The sequence below is a fragment of the Neopelma chrysocephalum genome, unplaced genomic scaffold (genome assembly GCF_003984885.1).
Source record: "Neopelma chrysocephalum unplaced genomic scaffold, ASM398488v2 Primary Assembly neopelma1_64, whole genome shotgun sequence".
Lineage (NCBI taxonomy): Eukaryota > Metazoa > Chordata > Aves > Passeriformes > Pipridae > Neopelma > Neopelma chrysocephalum.
In genome coordinates this window covers 5,571,137-5,593,103 of record NW_020897721.1, presented here as the reverse complement: position 1 = coordinate 5,593,103, position 21,967 = coordinate 5,571,137, and the positions used below count along the sequence as shown (strand labels likewise).

General features: G+C 45.5%; 3 protein-coding genes across 4 annotated transcripts; 1 reads left to right on the top strand and 2 right to left on the bottom strand.

Annotated features, from left to right (window-relative positions):
* Positions 1 to 5,022: 5,022 nt before the first annotated feature.
* On the bottom strand, positions 5,023 to 14,137 carry PIF1 (PIF1 5'-to-3' DNA helicase). 2 transcript variants are annotated; one of them, XM_027683017.1, is made up of 12 exons: positions 13,632 to 14,137; positions 13,448 to 13,553; positions 13,245 to 13,370; positions 12,996 to 13,173; positions 12,337 to 12,451; positions 12,156 to 12,262; positions 11,617 to 11,756; positions 10,867 to 10,973; positions 10,224 to 10,311; positions 9,540 to 9,685; positions 8,374 to 8,565; positions 5,023 to 8,040 (listed from the first exon to the last, which is right to left on the bottom strand). In XM_027683017.1, exons 1-12 carry the CDS (start codon positions 14,115 to 14,117, stop codon positions 7,984 to 7,986), a joined length of 1,848 nt encoding a protein of 615 aa, XP_027538818.1. In that variant the 5' UTR covers positions 14,118 to 14,137; the 3' UTR covers positions 5,023 to 7,983. The 2 variants fall into 2 exon arrangements, with proteins under 2 accessions (XP_027538818.1, XP_027538820.1); XM_027683019.1 differs by having other exon boundaries at positions 12,996 to 13,149.
* Positions 14,138 to 14,251: 114 nt separating this feature from the next.
* Positions 14,252 to 17,401, top strand: FAM183A (family with sequence similarity 183 member A). The gene is made up of 4 exons (XM_027683021.1): positions 14,252 to 14,422; positions 15,156 to 15,215; positions 15,985 to 16,088; positions 17,109 to 17,401. The coding sequence occupies exons 1-4, from the start codon at positions 14,284 to 14,286 to the stop codon at positions 17,172 to 17,174; spliced, it is 369 nt and encodes a 122-aa protein (XP_027538822.1). The 5' UTR covers positions 14,252 to 14,283; the 3' UTR covers positions 17,175 to 17,401.
* A 57-nt stretch (positions 17,402 to 17,458) lies between these two features.
* Positions 17,459 to 21,940, bottom strand: EBNA1BP2 (EBNA1 binding protein 2). Its single transcript, XM_027683020.1, has 9 exons — positions 21,814 to 21,940; positions 21,659 to 21,742; positions 21,369 to 21,526; positions 20,643 to 20,766; positions 19,397 to 19,486; positions 19,086 to 19,161; positions 18,736 to 18,826; positions 18,254 to 18,425; positions 17,459 to 17,909 (listed from the first exon to the last, which is right to left on the bottom strand). Exons 1-9 carry the CDS (start codon positions 21,886 to 21,888, stop codon positions 17,859 to 17,861), a joined length of 921 nt encoding a protein of 306 aa, XP_027538821.1. The 5' UTR covers positions 21,889 to 21,940; the 3' UTR covers positions 17,459 to 17,858.
* Between the last annotated feature and the right edge of the window lie 27 nt (positions 21,941 to 21,967).

The following is a 21,967-nucleotide window of genomic DNA, read 5'->3' as shown; positions in this document are numbered from 1 at the left end:
TTTTGCCTTTTCAAACATTCCAAAAACCATAAACACAAACAATGATCCTGTATGTTATTCAACAAAAGCTAAAACACATCTCACAAATCAAAAGATATTCCATTCCACAAACATGCTGCACTCACCCACAGAACAATTGTAAAAAGAGCACATTGCACACTAAAAAAAATGCTTCAAAGGCAAAAAAGAGGGGAGTTGGTATATAGCCCCCAGGAATGCTTATGGAAAGCACCATATGTTCTAAATTTCTTAAACTGTGATGATACAAACCATAGCAGGTATGAATACCAACATAAAACTCAAATACTTTCATCTTCCAAAGCACCAGTTAGGATTCAAAATCTAATATCTAGGCAATGGTCAGGACCAGTAGATCTCAGAACTTGAGGGAGGATATATGCCTGTGTATCCAAGGGTACCAAATTACAAAGGATCTCTTCTAAATATGTCAGGCCTTATATTAGCCCTCCCTCACAACAGAAACAATCACCAGGAAAAATGAGTGAAGAAATTGGATTTGAAGAAACATAACCAACAATAGTAAAAGGAACACACCACACATTGAGAAACATGCTATAAAAACACAAAAAAGGGAGGGAAAGACATATGGGTTTGATCCCCATATGTGTAAATCTACATTAACACTTCTTCAAAACAGGAACAATCACAAAGAAGCAATAAATAAACAGAACCAAAACAAACACACAAACAGTAACCAATACAAAACCAAAACTCCATGATTCAAACACAATAAAGGGTTTAAGAATGCATGTGTTAGGAGAGAATGAAACAGTGGCCATCGGAATGTGAATAAGAAAGTTGAGTGGAGATATGTATGTGTGTGTGAATGCAAATACACTTTACAGCAAGACATCTTAAACACTCATTCAACAACACTACCTCCAACAACACTACTTCAAACACAACATCTACAACCCAACACATTTCCCTTTCAAATAAAGATGATGCCTTTACCCAATCACAAAATTACAAAATTATCCTCAGATAAAAGATTCTACACATCTACAAACCCTGGCTAATTCAAGGTTGCTTGAATATTGCACAAACCAATAAAGTTGTAAACAGCTCAATAAAGGCCTCGTGATGATAGGCCCTGGTTTTTATAAACAGTTAAGATAAAATTGGTTACATTAGGGATGTTTAAAAAATGTATCGTTTTACAATTTGTTAATTATTTAGAGACGGGGAGATGTGGCAAGGAATTATGGGAGTTGTAGTTTTCCACGTTCTCACGCATGCTCAATCAATACTTTATTGTCATTGTTTGGAAGATCATGTGACATGTTTAAGCGCTGTATTTAAACCAAACTGTTTTGTAATAAACCTTAATTCTGCCCTGGGACTTGATTGTGTCACCAGGGGGGTTTGTGCCTTATTCACCACCTTACTCACACTTCACATGAGATCTTCCCTCAAGACATCCCCTGCATGTGCTTTCCAAGTTCCCTCAGCTTTACCTCTGTGAAACTCTCAGTCCCCTCTGTGTTACCTCACCAAGGGTGACGGACTTCAAGAAGCTTTTTCCTCACTAACTCCACTGAAACCCCCTGCTGCCCCTGCTGCTCAACAATCCCTACCTCTGTAACAGCCCAAAATCTGCTCTAGGGCGACTCCACAACCTTTCATTGGGCTTCTCTAAAGCACCTTCCACCTGCTCCCGTCCCACAGACCGGGGGAGGAGCGGGACACCGAGGCTGGGGGGGGGGGGGGGGGGGCGGGAAAAGCAGCGCAGGAGCAGCGACCAACCCGCCCTGCTCTGTCCCACCCCTTCTCGTCTCCCTCAGGGCACCCTCAGGGCCCCTCGGTGACCCTTCGGAGCACCCTTTTCACCCTGTGTCCCTCACAGCCCCTAAAGGGACACAGGAGACACCCGCGTAGCCCTCGGGGCACCCTCTTCCCCCTCAGAGATCCTCAGGGACGCATCGGGCACCTACCTCCCCCCTCAGCAACATGTGGGAAACCTGCTGTCCCTCAGTGACACATGGCACATCCTCCTTCCCCTCATGGATACCGGGGGCACCGGCCTCCTTCTCTTGTGACCCTCAAAACCCCTCAGTGACATTCAGGACACCACATATTTCAACCCCCAAAATGTCCCCTACTCAACTTTTCCCTCCAAGATTTTCAGTCTGTCCCTCCCACTTTACCTGACAACTTCCCTCAAAACATCCCCTGCATGTGCTTTCCAAGTTCCCTCAGCTTTACCTCTCTGAAACTCTTAGTCCCCTTTGTCTTACCTTACTAAGGATGACGAAGTTCAAGAAGCTTTTTCCTCAATAACTCCACTGAAAGACCGTGCTGCCCTTCTGACACTGCTGCTCGACACTGTATTACGTCTGTAACAGCCCAAAATCTTCTCTAGAGCGACTCCACAACCTTTTATCGAGCTTCTCTAAAGCGCCTTTTACCTGCGCCCACCTCACGGACCGGGGAGTGGCGGGACACTGCGGCTGAGGGGGCTGAGGGGAGGGGGGGGGGGGGGGGGGGGGGGGGGGGGGGCGGAGGGGAGGGCGGAAAGGGCGGGAAAAGCAGCGCAGCCTCGGCGACCGGCCCGCCCTGCCCCGTCTCGTCTCCCTCAGGGCAGCCTCAGGGCCCCTCGGTGACCCTTAGGAGCACCCTTTTCGCCCTGTGTCCCTCACAGCCCCTAAAGGGACACAGGAGACACCCACGTAGCCCTCGGGGCACCCTCTTCCCCCTCAGAGACACACAGAACACCCACCTCTCCCTCAGTGATACAGGGGATACTCAGGTCCCTCTCAGTGAGTCACGCAGCCCGTCAGGAGTACACAAAGTACCCCCTCAGGGACACAGGTGGCACCCACTTTCCTGGAATTTTTTTTTTTTTTCAAATGATCAAGTTGGGATCATCCACACCTGAAAGTCCTTAAAAAAAAAAAAACACATGTGGCTGAGGCACTTCACACACACTAACCAGGTTTTGACATGAATTTTGGAATGCCCAGGAAATTACAGAAACATGAAACCTGTGAATAATTTAGGAGTATTTTTGAAGGACTTGTAGTTAAAGGGCCTGTTAACTTGATATGATCCAGGTGAAATAGAGGAAAAAGGCAAATGATTTCAGTGATAAAGAATTAAATTAATACAATTAATTTATAGAAAATAGGCCTAATTTAACTCTCTGAGAGATTACAGGTGTAATCCTACTGTGGAGATATCATATGCTTTAACTGTTAGCTTGTTAATCCAGCGAGCTCAATATGCTACTGCTCATTTAAAATAGCTGGCACCGTAGCACATACAGTCTGGAACTGATGGGTTAGAAAAATAATGCCAGTGAGAAATAATCATCCAGCGAGGCTCCTTAAAATTGTGTCTTCCAAAGGAAAGCACTCAAAGAAAAGTGATGCCAGTTTTATGCATCCCCTGGATTTAAATATAAAATCACCATGGACAAAATATGCAGATGACACAGAAATTTGACAGCAGGACAGATAATGATGCTGAAGTCACACAGAGTAACATGGATAGTTTGGTAAAGAGAATAAACCCGTGCAGTTAGCTGCTGTTTTAATATATTCACATGAAGAGCTGTATGTCTAAAAAATAAAATGTTAAAGTATGGAGGGGAGGACAGTATCCTTGAAAACAGCAACTTTGAAAAGTGCTTATAAATCATGTTGAACAACTGAGTCAACACACTGTTGAATGGTTTAGGATACAGGAATCTCTTCCCTGAGGTTAAAAAGCCTTTTAATACATAGTATGTTCTCTGTGTGTTAGTACTTCTCTGCTACAATCAAGTTACCTTTCAAACTCTTTTTTCATAAGCTTAGCGAATTGCATTCATTCTGTCCTTCACAGTAGGGCTTTTTTTCAAGCATTCAGATAATCTTTGTGGCTTTCTTCTTACACCATCTTCATTTCTTCCACTGTTAGAAACACTTGACACCTGACTTGTAAGCAATATTCTAGTACTGGCTTCATTAAAAAAATTGCCTTCCTATTCCTACACACTGCCTTCCTGAATAGATTTTAAAAGTCTTCTTAATCCTGTTTACCTCACACACACAACACACAACAAACTTTAAAAATTGTTTTTTAATCCAAGTTATTCTCACTAATCCACATAAATATTTTTGACACAATCTTCTTACAGCATCTGAGATCAACAGGACTGTTGCTGCCTTTCCTGCACTCACAGGACTTGTGGGTACAGACTGTGAGGACACATTCATGTTTAGTTATTGTGAAAGTGTCACATAAAGAAATGAGAAAGGCGTTAAATCACTGTACAAAGATTTAAACTGGAAGCTGGTAAGGTTTTAATAACACTCTGCTTGTGAATTATGCTTCCAATAACACATAAATGTATTAGGAAGCTTTAGCTGGTATAAAGCAGTTTCTTATGGTTTAATGTATTTGAAAAGAGAATGGCTGTACTTTGTAGTAACAGAAATACCAATTATGTGCCTAAATCTTAGTTTAATTCACTTAATGATAGCTGCAGTTAAGGCAAACACCAAGCTTAAATTCTTGCTCTTCAGTTTGTGAAAGCAGAGGACAATATTAATTCCCCATATTTATGGGAGTGCAGTAATGGAAGCCTCCAGCCCCCAGCAAGACCATGGTGGAGCAGACTTCTTCCTGAAGGACCACGGCCTGTGGAGAAGATCCATGGAGGGGCAGGGGAGAAGCATGAACTCTAGGTTGTGTAAGTGGAGAATGGCACAGGTGCTTGCTCTGTCATGAGCCATGGGAATTGTCCTTACAAGAATCCAGCCTGCTAAGCCCACCTTGTCTCAGCAGGTGAAAGCAACAGCAGCACCAGACATTTTGAGGATGGATTTGTGGCAGCCTTGTGTAAAAAGCTGCTCAGCCTTCAGGTTCTTCTTTTTTTTTACTGACTAATGAAGAGAGGACGATTCTTGCAGTACAATTACCACAATAAAGAGTTCTTTAAAAAAAAAAATCCCATGTTGTTATACTGGGTTCTAGCTACAGACTGTCCCTCTGAAAGAAAAATCAACACATTATGGAAAATTTGGAAGAAGGGTTATTTATTGTATTACAAGATTTTTACCTCATGTAAGTATTATTCTGTTAAAAAAGGCCTCATCACAACCCTAACTGAAGAGGAGCCATGACAGAGCCTGACAGCTCAGATTTGTCCTGACTGCTTCTTTTCTGATTTAAATAGCAGCCTCCAGACCCAGCCCCCATCCCTACATCTGCTTTAGCTGGAAGTGAGAACATCCAAAATTTACACAGACGGACCCCTTTTGGCCTCAGAACAGCTGCCAGCCCTTCAAAAGTCACCACTGTTCTGTTCCCACAGTTCCATCATTGAGAAGGCAACCACAATATTTCATGTATATTTAATACTAACATGAAATATTGATTAGCCTTTCCAGCTTTAAGTTCTGTTTAGCATTTTATCTCAAACCTCAGCTTGGCACCAAAAAAAACCCCCATACAACTGGAAAGATTTCAGTCCCTAAATCCAGGAAAACTACAGTCAAGTGAGTTGCTTCTTAAAATCACAATTAGATGTTTATTTGCATAATCACCACTCTTACACTCTAAATTATCTTTTCATTACAGCGATACAGGAACCTTTTAAGAGATGTTAAAGGATTTGAGCCTGCATTATCTCATCACTCTTATGCAACCTGTCAATAAATCAATGTGTGTATGGCTGGACATGCCTGGCATATCCTCCCTAGCTGTCTACCCCAAGAGTAAAACTCACTAACATTCTGGGCATTTCAGATCCCACACCTCAACCTGCAGTGCAACACAAAGCCCTCATACTGCAGCATCTCATCTCTAAAAACCCACAAGAGTGCAAACTGGACCCAGCCCAGCCCCCTGACCAAGCATACAGGCTTTGAGGCTATGCCTTGGGCATCCCTGCCTGCATGGAGAGCCTTGCCCTGATGATCAGGGTACCCACAGCCTCTGCCACCTGCACAAGGGACACGGGGGGGTGAACAAAAGCAAAAACTCAACCCACACAAAGGTGGAGGATGCACGTTGAGGCACAGCTGGAATTACACAGGAGGCATGAGTGGCACAGCACAGAGTCTGGGCCAGGGCACCCACTGCAGAACAGCAGCATGAGGAAAGAGCAAGAGTGCTTCAAGATGGGGACACACAACAGCTGGGGGAACAAGAGGTGTCCAAGGAAAGGCTAGAGCCAGCCTGCCACACCTGCACCCCGTGTCCTACCACAGGAGGAAGGGGCTGAACCTGAGCACACCATGCTCGTGGGCACCTCACCTGGGTACTGGCACTGGCAGATGGGGGACACAGCCTGCAACAGAGTCAGGCCCTCACCCACTCTAGTGGAAGCTCTGGAAGCTGCAAGCCAAACAAACAATCACACCTCAGTGCTCATCTGCACCAGAAATGATGCTTTAGTGTGCCAGCACCCTCCTTGCCAGGCATGTGGGCAGAGAAAAGTTAATCTTCAGTTCCTCTCCAAGGTGGACAAACAGCTTACATCCAGCTCAAAGGATTGGAATGTGTTGTTTAAAAAAATAATTTAAAAAGTTTACAGCTTGCAGTGTGAGGGGGAAAGGGCTTGTCTTCCACGGGCTCCAGCTACTTTCATCCACTCCCCACCAGACTTCTTTGAAGAAACAATGTGCTGATGCATTAAGAACCCCTCTGAATAATAGTCACACTTCTGTCTTCTACTATGACTCCCTCCAAAACTCTACCTTTCAAGCCCAGAAAAGAAAACCAAACCCCACTTAAAATATACATTTTGAAATCCTATTAAAACTGTTCTCTGCTATATTAACCACTGGCTAATCAACATCCTTTCCTGGCTTTAAGGACAGCAGCTGCCAAGAAGTGGCCTTCAACTCACTCACACAGCAGAGGTTTTGTTAGAGACATAACCCTGCAAGAGACAAGTTCCAGCTGGATGTTATGTCATGTTTTAAGATGTTAAACATTTTAAAACATACAAGTTACTTAAGCTTTAAACAAAGTGCTAAAATACAAAGACCAAAGTTTTTCCTTAATTAAGACAGTATATTAGATCTGCTTATCTCTGCTTTTGCTGAAACAGGTAACATTACAGCTCACTTCACATGTCCATAGCCATTATTCCCTATTTCACACTAAACTTCCACCTTATTAGTCAGACAGGTTTTTTCCAGGAGCAACTTTCATTTGAGCAAGCCTCATGTGTTTAAACAAGAGGAACTCTCACCAGTACCCATCTTCTCCCTAATGGAGTAACAGAACTTCACAATTCTTGTAGTTCCATAATTACAGGTATAAGATGTAGGAATTCCTCCTATCTTTAAACAGTGCCAGCTCATCTCAGAAGGTTAAAAAAAATAAAAATCACATCTTATGCAACAGACTAATAAAAACACTACATATCAGGATAACAGGCAATATGTAGCTGGCAGTTCTGCTTGTGGAGGAAGTTTTGCAAAGCCTCCTGGTGTCAAGAATCTGGAACACCCCAGCATGCTGTAAAGTAATAGCCCAGCTCCTTGCTTGCAGAAGAATCAAGTATGTATTCCAGATACTTAGCACTGCTTTCCCTTGTGTCAGCAGCTCCTGTGAACAGGTCCAATCCATCCAGACACCTTCCATCTCACAACAGTGGTATACTTGAAGAAAGGGACACAAGTTTCAGTCTATATATATAGAGGATTAAATGCAACTAGGCAGGCAGGATAGAACCATAGGGAGGTCCCTCAGAAACATCCTTGTTCAGTCATTTTGTTTGCTAGAGTTGCATCTGTGACACGGAAGTGCTTACTTAGGTCTGTGGGCTCAGAAAGGGGCTACAGAAGCCTTCTAAATTCCAGAAGCACGAGGTACAGATACTTCTATATATCCAGAGTCAGCTGAATGAAGCAAACAGCAAAAAAATTCCTTTGACTTTACCTATGTTATCAAATATACTCAATAGCAAGATCACTGCATCTCAGCAGTCTGTGCTGACACTTCACAGAAACCAGGAGAGTATTATCAGCTGCATTTCACATTCTCCTTCTCATCAGCATCTGAATAGGTGTGTAGTGAATCCTTTGGGGAGAAAGAAGAAATAAAAAAAAATGGAATAGATTTCTTTTGTGCCCACTTCCCCTTCATTCCTTACTGCAAGAGGAAGACCAAAGAATCCCAACCTATCCTTTCACCCACAGGGCCAGGTAGTGTTATACAATCCCAAAACTAGTGTAGATATTTTACCACCAAGAGCTGCCCTGCCACATGCTCTCTCTGCAGTTTCATCCCTCCTGCCACTACAAGTTTTAATTTGAATGGTCTTGCTTAGAAAGAAAAAGAAGCATCTCAGTGCCAACATCTCTCATCTTGGTAGCACAAAGCAAGCTTTGCTAGCATGAGGTTTTTCTTTACCTGGGTTAAAAGCTGATGACGTCTCAGCTGTCTATAGAACTGCAGCACAGAAGGATCAGCTCTCACCACTTTTGGGTCAAAATCCAGAACACGGAGACCTGCAAGGCTACGGGCTCGGGAGAGGGCTACATAAGCCTGCCCACTTTCAAAGACACGAGACAGGGAGATTTCCACACAATCTAAAGACATGCCCTGCCAAAGACACAGAGAACTTTGTTACAGAACAAACAAACAAACAACACTGTGCTGTACCAACACTAACCTGTGAGTCTGTCAAAGGTACTGTTCCTGGTATAAGGGCTTGATTAAAAAAAAAAACAAAACAAAACAAAGAAGTCTTTTGTTTTACTGTGTAACTGATTAAAAGATGAGAATCAGAAAGGAAAGGCAGTTTCCCACTGTCAGTAAATTGCTAGGAGATAGTAGGGTCCACTAACTCCAGAGAACCTCTTGTTGCATGAAACTCCATAAATCCCATCTAATCAACACAGCAGGGAAAGAAATCCTGCTGGTTTCACTCCTAGTAGTTACTAGAGCAGTCACCATTCTCAAGCAGTCCTCAGGCAGACCACAGAGTTTGGGTTAGGCCTGTCTGCAGGGCTGTCCTGGGCACAGCAGAATTTACAACTTAGCCTGGTTTAAACAGTGGCACAGGAACAATAAACAGTGGCATGGGAACAAACTCACAGGTCTCCAAGACCAGTATTTATCAAAGTGTATGAAGTCTTCTGGAAGGGAAGGAACTTTGAGAAAGTTACACTGTTACATTGAAAAAAACCAAACACGCACCACCAAAGAGCGAGTCCAGCCCAAAGAGCACAGCTGTGGCTCTGGCAGCTGCCTCAGTTACACTGCAAACCTCAGGGCCTCTAGTGCTGATGACTCTCAAGGAAACACTGCTCTCATCAGCCCACAGTAGTAAATAATGCTGCTTTATAGTCCAACACCAACTGTGCAGATGGCAGCACCACTATGGAAACTCCAGCAGTGTATCTAGTCCATCTGTGACCTATAGACAGGCATCATGAGCAGAAGAGGTGCAGCTAAACACACATATTCTGGAGTTCCCCCCAGCAAGAGCCTTTCATCTTTCCCTCCTGTTTTACCAGCAATGCAAGCTCACCCAGGAAATAAGGCTTATTAGACTGCTGTATAAGAACACCCACCTGACTCTTGTGAATGGAAATGGCCCATGCCAATTTTAAAGGCAGCTGCTGACGACTCAGGTGAACTCCTGATGGTCCTTTGAAGACCCATTTCTCCTTTCTTATGACCTGTGTGACCCCACAGAGAAACCTCACCTTAGGCAGCCCTGTAGGAATGGGAGCAGGAGAGAAACAGGGATGTATTCCTGACACTCAACAGCCAGGAAGCCAGCAGCCTAAGAACACTTTTTTTTCCCCCTCCTAACCCAAACTTAAACCCACAGACAGTAAATAGCATGTACTGAAATGATGTTTGGCACCTACTTAAGGCAGGAGAATTAAAGTCAGGTAATTTATCAGCTGAGATGCAGAGAAAAATACACATTGCAAGTAGCAGAACATTATTCTTTGAGAAAAAACAAACAAAAACTTGCTTGAACAAAACAAACAGGAAATGCAAATGAGCACCCACATCTAGACAATACAGAAAAGCAAACACAAGAGGCCCATAGATAGCTACAGCTGATGCAGTGCATGACATCACAGCTGGTGAGGGCCCCAAGCCTGCAGAGATCTCCTCCCTGCTTTCCCTCTAATTATTCTTACCAGGCAGTAAACAAAGTTGAGAAGTCATCAGCCATCAATGAAAAATTGTTTTGTTATTTTTCCCTCTTCCTTCAACAAGAGATCAAGAAGCTCACTTACCCTTCTGTTCACTTTCAAATCCTACAACAACGCCTCGTGCCCCATTCACCAACCCTTGAGACACATCCAGATTCTTCGCCAGCATCACCTACAGAAAAAAAGAAAAATCCTTCAGTGCACTGGGTTACAGCCTGTTCAGCCACCTGCACCTAAACTTCTTTCCAGGAACCATAAGCACAGCAGGCTGATATGGCCACATCATCCTATCCTGCCTATTGCAGTACAGAGCACCATCTCCAACTGAAATTGTTTCACAGCCTTTCCTTCCTAGGATTCCCAGCTATTTTACAGCATTGAACACTTCACTTGAGCTGCTTCTGTCCACAGCTGTGAGCTACCTGTGCTCTCTGCTACTGAAAGCTTCTAAACCTGATTGGAAAAGTGTGTCAAAGTCACAGCAATCACCATTGTCCCCAAGACATGGACTGCACTCGAATCAAACTCATTTTCTGTTTGGATAAGATTCCAAGCAGAGAAGATATAAAAGATTGGAATAGAACCTTCTGTTGGCCTGGCATAGACATTCTATATTGAATCTGCATTCTGTATATTAATCTACTCTATATATTTATCTGATATTCCTTTATTTTTCTTATACCATTTGATCTGCTGTTCTATCCCATGTGTATGTACATACACTTACTTGAGCTCCAAGCTTCAGCTCAACTCTACCACCCACAGGACACTGAGCATCAATTAACTTCACTAGCATTGGGTCACTGTCCAGAGCCTCAAACACGTGCAATTCTCCTGTTAAGGAAAGAAAGACATAACAAATTGCAGCTGTTGAACACATTATACACAGCATGGCAGGAGGCTCAGTATTTATTTCTAATAGCAATTCCTCTTTTAATATCCATTCTGCTCTGCTGCTAGGACATCTTCACACAAACCTTGTCACATCTAACAACAGGGAGCTCACTATTGCCTCTCTTCCCAACAGAATTTGCAGAGCATAAAAAGGCACAGGAATCAAAGGCCAGCAGTAAATAAGTACTGAGCAGCCAGCATTTTGAGCATATGACCAGTTTCATTTGCTGCCAACACCAGATTGCTAAAAGAAGCATCCAACAGCCAGAAAGGGAGGCAAAAACTGAGAAAGCTCTTAATAAGATGCTATAGAAAGAAAAAGCAGAGGTGTGGAGGCAATAAATGACCAACCCTGTTTCATAGCAATCAATGAGTTTGCTGTCTATTACACATCAAGAAGTGACACTGAATATTTAAGCAAGAAACTGAAGTTTTTCCCCAGGCATCCCAACTCCAACACACAGAGCTTCGACTGGTGCTGCTCTGCATGACAGAACACTAGTTCTTCCTGACACCACAGTATCCCTGCTGCATCCACTCAGAGCTCAGCCCCAGAGCCAGCAGTTTCCTCCAGGGAGTTCACCTGACAGCTGTTGCAAGCGTCTCTCATTAGTTATTTCGACATCATCTTTATGGGTGCAGAGCCGTGTAGCCAGGATCCCATCACGCTCAGACCTGTTGGTAGCTGTCTGCATCAGCTGCCTGGTAACCTCCTCTGTGCACCTGGCAAATAGGAAAAGGGAGTCATTCTTTAAAGTGATCAGGAACAGGTCTTGAGCAGCAGTAACCTTCACACAGTTGGATCTGTCTGTGCAAGCTGCAGGCCTCCAGAGAGGACAGAGAAAGATAGATAAAAGCTAGAGAGCAGTGCCAATGTGAGTGCCCCAGCCACTGCCAGCTCAGGCTCCATTGAATTAACTCACAGAAATTAAAGAGGAACCTTAGAAAGTGTCCTTCCTTACCAGAGCAGGATATATGAAATCCGCCTATGTTAACTAAAGCATTTATAGCTTTTGCCCCCAGCTACATATTCCTGATAGAGCCCAGAAAAGTAACAAACTGCTCTTTCTTCTGCTCCGTAGATGGGGAGCAGAGATTACAAAGAGATGAGTTTCTCCTCACCTGCCTAAACGGATTGCACTCAGGAGTGAGACAAAGGCCTTGTCAGTCTGTCGCCGCACTTCAGTCAGCTCCATGTTTATGTGGATACATTTCCTCCAGCTTTTTGCCTAGAAAAATCATTCTCTGCTTAAGAAAGAGGCAGACTTGAAGTATGAGAATGAGTTTAAGGGCAGTTTTGTACCTGGAAGCAGAACTTGGTTTCTTCATTAGCCTTGCAAACTGGAGGTAGCTGCAAGAAGTCTCCACAGATGATCAGCTGAATTCCCCCAAAAGGCTCATCCCGTTTTCTGACTACTCTGAAAGAGATGGAAGAGAGAAGTTTTGGATGTCCTCCAGAACCTGGACATACTCAGATCTCAGAAGTTACTTTTTAATCTGTTGGGATATTCAAATATACACTACCTGCATTTAAAAGATATTTATCCTCAGCTGAATCAGAAGAGCTCAAACAATTAAGCAATGGTAAGACATTAAATTTGCTTTGCTTACCCACCCCAGATGCCATTACCAATCTTTCTTTGGTGGCTGTTATGCTACAGCTGCTTCTCTCTGCAAGAGAGAACTTCTGGGAACAGCTGTATTCTGGACTCAGCTCTGTAGACAGCACTTAGCTCAGGAGATGGAAAGAGCAACCAGAACAGCCACAGCCATGAGTGAGGAGGGGACATGATCAAAACCTATCTCACGATAAAGATCTGCCCAGATGCTATGATTCCATGCTTCCTTGCAGTCCTATGCCAGCAGCTGCCTTGTATCAATTCACAAAACCAGAGGAAGGAAGCAGCCTGGAAATTTAGGAAAATCCATTTCAGTCAGTTGTTTGACCTGACATTTGCTCACCTTGCCACTGCCTCCAGCCTGTCAAAGAACTTTCCATCTACCATTGAGATCTCATCGATGATCAGGTGCTGGCAGGCCAGCCAGTGCTGGCGCACCCCCGGCCTCTCCGCCAGCTGAATGCACTGTTCCAGCGGTGCCTTCCCAGAGCCGATCCCTGGCAGGGGAGAAGAAAGCAAAGCTTTGGGAAGCTCCTGATTCATTGGGAAGGGAATGAAAGCTCCCAGCCCCTCGCTGTCGGGCAGGCATTACCTGCAAAGGCATGGAGAGTGGTGCCACCGATGTGGCAAGCGGCTACTCCAGTGCTGGCTGTGGCATAGGTGACGTTCGGAGGGAGGGAGCCCACGATTCTCTTCAGCAGGAAGGACTTCCCAGTCCCTTCGAGGACAGAGAAGCAACAGGTCAGCGGCGAGGCCCGAGGGCTTTCCCCGGCGAGAGCCGCCGGGCGCCCTCACCTGCGCAGCCGGTGAAGAAGATGCTCTTCCCGCTCCGCACGGCTCCCAGCACCGCCTCCTGCTCCGCCGACAGCCGCACCGGGGGCCGCCTCTCGGTGCGGGGCACCTGCGGGACAGACAGGCTGTAAGGGCAGCGCCGGAACCCGGGGCCGGTACCGGGGCCGCCCCTCGCCCCGGGACTCACCTCGGCGGGGCGCTCCCCCCGCCCCTCCCCGCAGCCGCGGCGGGGGCCGGGGTTGCTCAGCAGGTCCCGCTCCTGCACCGGGCTGATCACGGCGAAGGACGCCGGCGGCCGCTCCAGCAGGCGCGGGGGGCGCGCTGGGCCCCGCGACCCGGCGGCCACCTTGAGCCGCAGGAGGCGGAGGAAGCGGCGCAGCGCGTCCGGGGGGCAGTCGGAGAGCAGGACCTGCGCGCCGCCCGGGCCCACCCGCACCGCCGACCGCCCCTCGCCCGCGAACCGCGTGAAGAGCCGCACAGCGTCCCCGCTCAGCGCGAAGCTCAGCACCGCGGCCGCCGCGCCGCTGCCGCCCACCACCCGCAGCACGGGCTGGCGCAGCTCGTTGCGGCCCAGCAGCACGGTGGCGTCCCGCAGGACGCGGCGGCGCGGGCCGCAGCCCCCCGGCAGCGGCTCCTCCACGGTCGCCGTGCAGCGCAACTGCGCCGCCTCCATCGCCCCGCCGGCCGTTTGAACGCGCCGCGTGCGCCGCCGCCAATCGGCGCCCGGGGGATTTAACCCGACGGCCAATGGGAGGCTGGAAGGCGAGCGGGCCAATGGGCGGCCCCGCGGGCCTCACGTGAGGCGTTGCCAGGCAGCGGGACGCGGGGCCGGCGCGGCCATGGCCGCCCGCGGCGGGCAGCGGGAGCGGGAGCGGCCGGACGCGGTGCAGCTGGACCGGCTCCTGAGCGAGCGGGTGCACAAAGAGATGCGGCACCAGAAGCTGTACACGCAGTACACCGTGAACCCGCTCCAACCCGGTGAGGCGGGGGCGGGCCCGCAGCGCTCAGCTGCGCGGCGGGGACAGGCAGCTGCACCCAGGAACGGCAGCAGCGGCCAGGGACAGGGGTAGAGCTGGAAGGAGCAACCGGTGGGCCTTTCTTTCGCCTGAGGAGCCGGTCTGCACACTCAGAGGCGGCAAGGAGACATGCCCCGAATAGCCTTTAGTAACCCTGGAGAAGTGAGGCAACTATTTAGGATGCGGAACCTACAAATCCTGAGCAAATATAGAGCTAAGATGGGGTAGAGAGGCCTAATCGCTACACCACATTCCTTCAGCCCCTGGACCTTCTACCTGCCAATTGAGAGTCACAGAATATCACAGTCTGTGCTGGCATAGACAGGTGATGGGAGTAGATTCATTCAGGTCTAGCTTTTACAGTAAAACAAAAACCAAAGGAAAATAATTTCCTGAGACTTGGCACTTGCAGGCCACCACTTGGGTGGGGTGGGACTTTGGTGTGGTGAACACAGGCAGCATTCACTAGAAGGGCCTTTAGCATGCTTAAGCCCCTTGCCTTCCTAGGAAATTGCCATTAATCAGTATTTTTAACTCATTTTCTGCTATTCACATGCCATTCTTCCTTTACAGCTTCAGTGAACTAGCTGGGTCCACACTGGGGAATAACCAAAAAGAACATCTGGAGTGATACATATTCTGTACCTGGCTGTGATGCTAAATTCATGTTATTCACCTGCATCATTTCTTTCCAGTTTACACAGTCACCAGGAAGCCAATGTCTTGGCATGACAACATAGACGAGCCAACAGATGGTAAGAAATCTCTGAAAAATCTTTTTTTTTCAAAATTACCTAAGAAAATTACTAATAAATAAGATTTAATAATTCCAATCAGTCTAAAATATCATGTCTGTGGAAACACCTCTGTGACCATACAAGAAAATTAAAACTCATTCATGATTTTTGTTAAATGTGAAGCAGGTTTTATTCCACTTTAAGGCCCTTTCCCATTACTTTCTATTATCAGCAAAAGTTTGCATTTGTGCAATTGTGCTATTTGGTTTTAGTTAAAAACTATATTACAAAATATATAAAATTCTTTATATTCATATTATAAAATTTTGCTTGAGAATCTAAACCTCCCCAAAACAACTGGAAACATGATCTACACATACATGTTTGCCTGTCACTGCAGATTCTACTTAACCACCACACATAGTAAACTGCTGAAATGACTGTCCAGTCTTGCTTTAGAGCACTGGTAACAAGAACCCTTATAGCAGTTGCTCCCTTATTTCTAACATGCTAATTTTGTCTAAAAACCTTAATGCTCAGGTAAGAATTAACAGGACGGTATCACCAGGCAAATCTTGAAACTGCATCAGGAAATACTGAAGTAGAAACGTCACCCTGCATTCTCTGACACTGTAATTCACAGAAGCACAGAGGTTGCTTTTATCCTTGGCTTTCTTGCTATGGCTTGGACAGCATTAAGTTGTCCCATTCTAACACACATCCACAGGTGAGTGATTTTTAAATTTTTAAATACTTTCATTTGTATTTGTGTCTCTTAATCCAACAGATGAGCTCCTGAAACTTTTTCACCGCGCGGCACTGCAGCCAAGACAGAAATATTCAGAGCCACAAACTGAAAGCCAAGAAATTGGCTGGAACACAACACCTCTGGTGAGTAGGACTCAGGTCTTTGCAGGATTCTTTAGCCCACCACTGAAAGATACTCATGCAAGAAAATAATTTGTGACAAACATGGAAAACAGGAATGACTAGGGGTGAGCAGAGCTGTTCATAACCAGTTTTTAAAACTTAGACCTAAGAGGACTCTTCACACTGGCATAGGCTTGTGAACACAGAAACAGCAGACTTCCCCTGAGAAACCTGAATGCAAAATATGTACAGTAACAATGGACCCCAAGCACAGTGCCAAATTCCACGTGTGTACTCACTGTTTACTAAAGCCTTCAGCCTTGAGAAATGGTGTAGTGAGCAACGTGAAGTGACATATGTAAGTACTGTGAAAAGAAATCTGCTGCTGCACAGTATCTTTCAAACAAAGTGCAAGCAGAACCATGAAATTAATAATCATATAAGTATACCCAGTGAGGATTCATCTGGGGAAGCGTGACTAAATAGGAGGTAAAGAAGTATGATTAACAAGCTGAGACATCAATCATACCTGACAAACAAATAGCTGTGATGATGGCTGACTTTATAGATTAGTGTTTTGAGAAAGGCAAGTGAGGATCTGATTAATTTTGGCCTGTTACAAAGAAAACTAAGACAAATAAGAAAATAAGACAGTTTTCCTCAACTTTTCATATTATACATCAAGTAAACTAGTTACTCCTGACAAGGGTAGAGACAGACATGCCAGCTGGGCTTTATGGTGTTAAAATAGTGCTAGAAGGATTAGACTGGCAGGAAAGAGGCAACTAAATGTGCATGAAGGGAAGCAAGTTCAATTTATAGGGTCAGGGCTCATAATGCTGTTCATTTGTTAATCTTGCCCTTTTCACCATATTCTACCATAATGAAGCAGTTCTACCATAACACTATGGTGGTACCCTGCTCGTTTTTCACTTGGACATTTCTCAGCAGCAAGAACACCATGCATCACTCTTCCCAGGAGGGGCTGCTAATATCAATTTTAGCAAAAGCACATGACTATTTGTCATTTTTCTTTCTCAGATTCCTGTGGACCGTAATGATTGCAGACTCCACTTCCCACGCCGGAAAACCGAGTTCACTACATAAATGGCTGCCCTGGGGCATGGGGAGGAGGAGAGTAAGAACCTTCAGTAGTAGAGGGGGAAAGCTACTCAGATAGACTGTTAATGACATCTAATGTGTTAGGCCTGCTTGTTAATAGGCAAATCTGGTAGACTTCTAGTAAGAGACAACAGAAAAGGGAAGAGAGAAGCTCAGTCTGTCCAGATTTGCAGCCTGACAATACTGACAGAAATAAATTTATAAGACTGCTGTATTCGTCTCATTGCTGTTTCTAAACCCATCTATATGAACAGTCTAAAAAACCACTCTAACATCTTGACAGGCTTCAGACTTCTTATTTTGACATCAGCAACATGACCCAGAACTCGAGGTCTCAAACCTCACATCAGCAGTAGTGGTGAAAAAAGCTGTCAGAATGAAGGAGACAAAGGGCAGGCTCTAGCTGCCATTCATAAAACAGCTAAACATGAGTTACACATAGTTCTGTGCAAACCATTTAATGCATTCACACACCAAAGGTTTACGTAGAAAACAATCCTTCAACAAAACAGGATGAAGAAATTAGTGATAAGGCACTAGTTTCCACTGACTCTTTTCCATGCCACTTGGAAGCATCCAGCTTGCTCCATGGTTAGCTGCTTGATGCCAGCAGAAGCACATCTTGCAACACACAGACACACAAGAACCCCAGTGGGAAGCACAGTCCTCTTAGCGCGCTCGGTTCTTCATTTTCTGCCTTGCTCTCTTTCCAGGTCTCTTCTGCAACAAACAGACAGATTGAGATCTTTATTTTCGTGTTCTCAATATTTGTTCTATTTCTATAGCTTGGGGAGGATACCAAGGAGAGAGTATTTGTCAGTACATCTGGAGAGGGAGGTTTTAGCACACAGGTAGCAAGTGGTATTAACTCCCCTGCTAATTTCCCTGCTGATAACAAACCACTATCCTCAGCTCTGTCAGCAACCCAATTATGCTCAGCTCCCAAAGACAGCCATTATCACTTCCCGATGCTGTAGGCACCCATCATGTATTCAGCTCTCCCTCCCAGATGAGGGCTGCCTTCTCAGCCAACCAGGAGTGTTTGCATACAACATTTTACTTACATTGAGGGCTTTCTTCCCTCCTTTTCTTGCTTTTCCTGGGCCTTTGTTGTGAGCCACTTTTGACTGGAAGCTGGATACATCATTAAAACTTTCCTTTGTGTTCCACTTTGAGCCTTTCTTCTTCCCACCAAAACCAAACTTCTGATTTTTGTATCGTCTTTTGGCATTTGGTCTGAAAAACAACCAAACAGCATAATTGCCCTACATTCCTTTCCTCAGGAAGCTCTCAAGGCACAGGTATGCGCTCATAGACTCCCAACAGCCATCATAAACCTTTTCCCCCATAACAAAGACGTAGAAATTAGCACATTTCAGTCTCCATGCCATTCTGGCCAGTTTTATTTCGCTCTAGGGACAGAAAGCCACCTTGGACTTATTTTAACAAACACTCATCAGAACAGCTTTCATGCTCCCAAACTTATCCCCCCCTAAGACAGAAAAGAATCAGACATTGTTTAAACATCTTTCATTTCCAGCCTCACCCTTTCTTTGTCCTTTGACTTGCACTGCCTTTTTTATTCCCCTGAGACGATGTCTGCTCATCATCTAGAAAGTCCAGCTTGTCAGACAGACCTGCAAGAGCGAAGACATCACAGCTCAGAAAAAGCAAATTTTCAGTCTAAGCAAGTAATAGCAACAAGTCACCCTCACTGAAGAACAGCTGTTCGGGAGGCTTTTCACCGGCACTGGCACATGGTTCTTTCTGCACAGCAGCCTCCCAAGCTCAAGGCCCAGAACTACAGATGTAGTGACCACCCATCACACTGCCTTACATTGCTCACACACCACTGCTGCCATCACACATTTGCTCTCTTAGTCAAGTTAACTTTACCTTTCTGGTATTTCTTGACTGCATTCAACATATTTTTTTTCTCCTTCTGTCTCCTCTGCAGAATCTCAGTTTGCACCTGTGGTTAGAAGCAGAATGTTAGTTTTGTTCCTTGCAGTGTCCTATAATTCTTTTTTAAGCTATTTTTTTTAAGGTATCCTATCTTTAGCTCCGTTTTCCTTCAGAGCAGCTAGACAGAAGACTAGACAAATTCTATATATTTTAGCCAGACTCTGGTGGTCTCACTTTCCAAGCTGCTCACTCAGGCTCTAGATTCTTGTCACAGATTGTAGCTCCCTTTTGTAGCTCCTCACCTTCTTGCCATATTTTCTCATTGCACGGAGCTGTTTTGCTTTCTCAGACCTTTCCATTGCTTCCTGTTTACTCTTAAGCTTCTGTCGAATCTTATTAGGGGATAGAAAAAACAAAATTTATGAGTAACACAAAAGAAAATAAGAGAATTTGACGATTGCTTAACAGTCCTTAAGTCAGTATTTGTGAAATATATATGTGTGTAAAAAATCATCTCTCAATCAGATCATGCTTATAAGGCATAACATCCTTTCAGATCAAGGCTAAAACAGTTATTACAGAAACTCCTGAACTGATCTGTAGCCAAAACCTGGTTGAAAAGACAATACTCAAACAGAGACAAGACAAAGCCTTATAATGGGCTCTAATGGAACCGAGATTATCTTGTCAGTCTACTCGGGTGCATGAAAAAGATTTGATAGTTTCTGTCTTGTCATTACTAAAAGCAAAGCACTGAAAAAGAGTCAATAATCCTGTGCCACAGAAAACATCTTTTCCATTCCCTCCTTGATCACATTTTTATAAGGATGCCACATTACAAAGGATTACAAGGATTTCAACACAGATCTTCTGGATTCAGTCTGTGACTCCACTAGGAGATAGAAACTCTGCTCTTCAGACAAAGTCAACAAAAAAAGAACAGTAATGAGCAGAATTGACTTAAGCCTTAGCACAAGCCACTTATTACTCTTCATCTTCTCTAGAAAGGTTCTATCAAACACCAAAACAAGTCATACATAATCTCCAAATTAGACTCCAGCTCATGGTTTTTTAACTTATACAATGTAGGTTTTTTTACAAATCTAAACCAAAAAATAGAGTTCCCTTTTGAGCAAAGACTACAGTAAAACGCAAGCTCACAAAAGTCTTACTTCCTACACAAATCTGACTTTCTATCCAAGAGAGATTAATTCAATAACAGACAGTCTAAAATTACACTGACTATAAACAAAGGGTGATAAATAGGAAAAAAAGGATCGTGTAAAAGACACAGCCAACTGCAAGTCTTATGACAAAGAGCAAAAACACAGCCAACTTTACAACCACTCACACTGAGAAAAATTCTCCATTTTTAATATTAAACACATTCAGGACAAAGTATACATAGGGTTTTCTACTTTATGTTTCAACCTGTTACAGAAATGCCCACATTGCACTGAAACACCTAAACAGAAAGAAATCTCCTGTCACAAATGAAATTTTGAACACCCCAACACATTACACAAGAAAGAAAAACATCGCACATACCTTCTGCATCTGTTGGTCTGATTTGGCCATCTCTGCAAAGTAATCATCCGGCCTCCTGGTCGGAACCTGGAGCTTCCGCAGCCTAGGAAGGGCTTCCAGGACAGCTGCCTGAGCCTGCCGGTAGCTGGGAGAGAGCACAGCACCAGCTCTGTCACTGCACCAGCTCTGTCACTGCACGTCAGGCATCCCACAGCACTGACAGAAACTCTGAGCGCACCAGCTAGGAGATACTGGGATCTAACAAGCATTGCTCTAGAATTATATCAACATTCTGTGCACATACAGTGCTACTGAAAGCAGTTTAGGTGACAGTACAATATTAAGACTTGTATCTTACACAAATGCACTTATTGCCAGCTACAGTTTAATATGTTGGAATATAAAAGGCATAGCAAAGCAAAAGAACTGTAAGAACACCAAATCAAACCCACAAAGAAAAATCAGTATCTTGTATTACAGCCTTAGTGCTGCTACCAAGGCACTTTTAAAATATACTTTTCAGCAAAGGATGAAAGTCTGCAGAGAGGAGGGAAATTTTTTATTTTCAGTCACAAGGCAAGTTAAATATACTAGCATTAATTTGTAGTTATTTTGGAAAACATTGAGCGCCATCAAATCTTAAATAACACGGCCCAAGAGTGCCAGTGACAGGCACTGGTGAAATGCAACTACAAGCACGCAGCAGCACGCTGAGACCCTACATGAAACCTCTTTTTTGACACTTACAAGCTCATCTCTCTCTGGAAATCATTCTCAGGGTCAACAGCATCTGTGTTAGAAGCGCTCTGGGCGACGGGGTCCACGACAGGGCCCAGAGTCACGTCCAGCCTTTCCACCCACGCGAGCTCCTTCCCGAATTCGGCCAGGCACTGCTTTAGGCCGTCCTGCGAGAGAAGCACAGCTCTGCACGGCCCCGCACGGCTGGCCCGGCTCAGGCTCGGCTCACACCGCGGGCGGCTCCCGGGAGGCACCGCAAACCCGCGCCGCAGCCCTCCCTGCCCCGCAGCCCCGCTCACCGCGTCGTTGCGCCGCTTCGGCCGCTCCTCCAGCACCACGTTGAGCCCCGGCTTCAGCTCCCCCCTCGCGAAGGCCTCCTGGAGCTGTGAGACGGGCACGGTCAGGCCGCGGCTGCCGGGGGAGACCCCGCCGCCCACCGCGGCCCCGGTCTCACCTCCGAGTCCGAGAGCGAGGAGTCCTCGGAGTCCGACCCGAGGTCCGAGAAGGACCCGCGCCGCGCCATCGCCATCGCCGCCTCTACCACAGCCACCGCCCCTTCCGCCCGCGTGCGCCGCCGCTTCCGGTCGCGGCAGGGCCCGGTCACCAGG